This window comes from Oxyura jamaicensis, chromosome 3 (genome assembly GCF_011077185.1).
Source record: "Oxyura jamaicensis isolate SHBP4307 breed ruddy duck chromosome 3, BPBGC_Ojam_1.0, whole genome shotgun sequence".
NCBI lineage: Eukaryota > Metazoa > Chordata > Aves > Anseriformes > Anatidae > Oxyura > Oxyura jamaicensis.
Genome location: NC_048895.1, coordinates 77608467 through 77610831, shown reverse-complemented (window position 1 = coordinate 77610831; position 2365 = coordinate 77608467). Strand labels below are relative to the sequence as shown.

At 61.6% G+C, this 2365-nt stretch overlaps 1 protein-coding gene across 6 annotated transcripts in view; it reads left to right on the top strand.

The window, feature by feature from the left end:
• The first annotated feature begins 360 nt into the window (after window positions 1-360).
• Window positions 361-2365, top strand: part of FUT9 (fucosyltransferase 9) — a 119757-nt gene continuing 117752 nt past the window's right edge. For 3 of the 6 annotated variants that reach the window (XM_035320006.1, XM_035320003.1, XM_035320008.1), the window contains exon 1: window positions 361-629. Coding sequence is in view for 1 of the 6 variants with exons in the window: in XM_035320001.1 (XP_035175892.1) it covers window positions 1784-1922 (139 nt within the window). In the remaining 5 variants the exon portion in view is untranslated. Of the gene's footprint in view, window positions 630-1561; window positions 1923-2365 lie in introns of those variants that run through there. The other 3 variants (XM_035320001.1, XM_035320007.1, XM_035320004.1) reach the window with 1 other exon arrangement.

The window sequence follows — 2365 nt, the reverse complement described above, 5'->3', positions numbered from 1 at the left end:
AGGACATCCTCTAGCCAGGGACCGTAACCTGCTGTCTAGCACATATTTTTGTTAATAGCTACAGAGCAGCAAAAACAAGTATCTGCATCTATAAACAGTTTTATGGAAAAGATGTACATATTGGTCATTCTCCTTTTTTTTTTTTTTTCCCAGAGAGTTCTTACTAGCATGAAAGAATAGTGGTACTCAGGAATATCTTCATGCCAGCAGTGAGCTCACAGTGGTTTAAACCAGTTTGACCGTGGTTATAGAAATATTCGTGCTGTCTTCGGTGAACTTCGGGTCAGGCCTCTTTGGAATAAACCTGTTAGAGGAACAGACCAATTCCCTGAGTGACTGTAGCCCTTACAGCAAATCAGCAGTTTGAAATGTGGAGCAGCGTGGAAATCTACCCAATCTCTCTCTTCCCCGGCTTCACAAGTGGGAGCTGTTGATACCTGCATAGCTGTTGGTACAAGGCAGAGCAGAAGAGCATAGTAAGTTAATAATCTACAAGCAATTCAGAAACGTTGAGGGCAGAGGCACTGACACTGGGGAATCATATGTCTGCACCGAACGTCTAGTCGATTGTTTACTTGGAGGGCTGATGAGAAAAGGACGGATGAACCTCTGAAACAACTCCTTGGCAGGTAAGGCTACTGATGTTCTCTAATAGAGAGTGCCATGTTCTCATCATCACTGTATCCTTTCCCTGAAACATACTTGCAGCAGTTTATCAACGTTATATAATGCAGGGAGAGTTGAGGGCAAGGATAAAGAGTTGATGGCCAGCTTTTGGTACGCTGGTTTATTTGGCAGGCTTGATTTACAGTTCTCATGTTCACAACACACTTTGAGCTGCTCTTTCTTTTATTTCTAACGTCAAAATAATTATTCCTGATCCTAAATAAACACCTGGGAAGTCCTCTAGGTTTCAGGAGCAGGCTCGAAAGACGGCTTTTAAGAACTACTCCAGCGTGTGGTTTATTTCTCATTTGGTGATTACCGTACTCTATGTTTCTCTCTTGTTTACCGCCTTTTCTCCTGCCACGGCACGGTTTTGTGCTCTCCTGCCGGGTGGGAAAAATAGAAATAAAGCCTGAATGGGGAAGAGCGCGATGGGCAAGACCTGTGCGCTTCTTCCCCCGAGGGCTGCGGGGAGCGAGGGGGGAACCGGGGACCCCCTGCCCTTCAGAGGAGCGGGGCGCCCTTCCCGGAGGCGCGCCGCGGGGACGCGCAGGCGGAGAGGCAGCGCGCCCGCGCCCGCGCCCGCCGCGGTCCCGGGGGGCTCCGGAGCCCCCCTGCGGAGAAGGGAGGGGGGGACAGCGGGGGGAGACAGCGGCTCCCCGGCCGGGGGAGCGAAGGGACGGAGGGACAGGAGGGGATGGCTGAGCGAGGGAGGGATGGAGGGATGGAGGGGTCGAGGGATGGAGGAGTGGAGGGATAACGGGAGGAGGGATGGAGGGATAACGGGAGGAGGGATGGAGGGATGGGAAGATGGAGGGGGGAGGGATGGAAGGACGTGGGGTGGAGGGCTGACGGACGGGGGTCTGAGAAGATGAATGCTGCGGGGCGGAGGGCTGCGGGGCTGAGGGACGGGAGGGCTGCGGGGCTGAGCGGGACGGAGGGCTGCGGAAGCGTGCGCCCGCCTTTCCCGGCTGCTCCCCCTCCGCTGCGCGCCCCCGCGCCGCTCCCCGCCTTCCCCCCCCCCCCCCCCCCGCCGCCGCCGCGCGTGCCCGCGCCCGGGGCTGACTCTCCCTCGCATCCTCCTCCGGCGGCGGCGGCGGCGGCGGCAGCGCCGGGGATGGGCAGCGAGAGCGCGCCCAGGAGCAGCCCGGGCCCCGCCGCTCCCCCCTGCTCCCGCGCCCGCTGCTGCTCCTGCCCCGCCGCCCCCCGCGCCCCTGGGGCAGCGCCGCGATACACGCAGCCCCCGCCTCGGACGGGTGAGTCACCGGGCCCCGGCCCCCCCCCGCATAGCACCACCATCACCCCAAAAAAGCACCTGCCGCGCCTCTCTCCCCCCCCCCCCCCCCATCCCCAGCCTCCCCCGCCGACCATCCCGGAGCGGCCCCGGGGATGAGCGCTGGGGGATTTGGGGGGGGCCGGGGGGGGGGGGGGGGCACACCGCGCTCCGCCTGCCCCTGCCCCCGGGGAACTGGGGGTCCCGGCCCCCGGTTTCTGCCCTACCTGGGGGGAGGCGGAAGGGGCGGCGGGGGTGGCTCCGGGGCTGCGCGGGGGGTGCGGGGGAAGGGGCTGGCGCTCTGCTGCCCCTCCCGCTGCCCCTTCCCACGGGGGTCTCTCTGTCTCACACACAGACAGACGGACACCCTCATGCATAGACATCCCGACAGCCCGCTCCCAAGCTCCGGGGCCAGAAGCCCCGTGG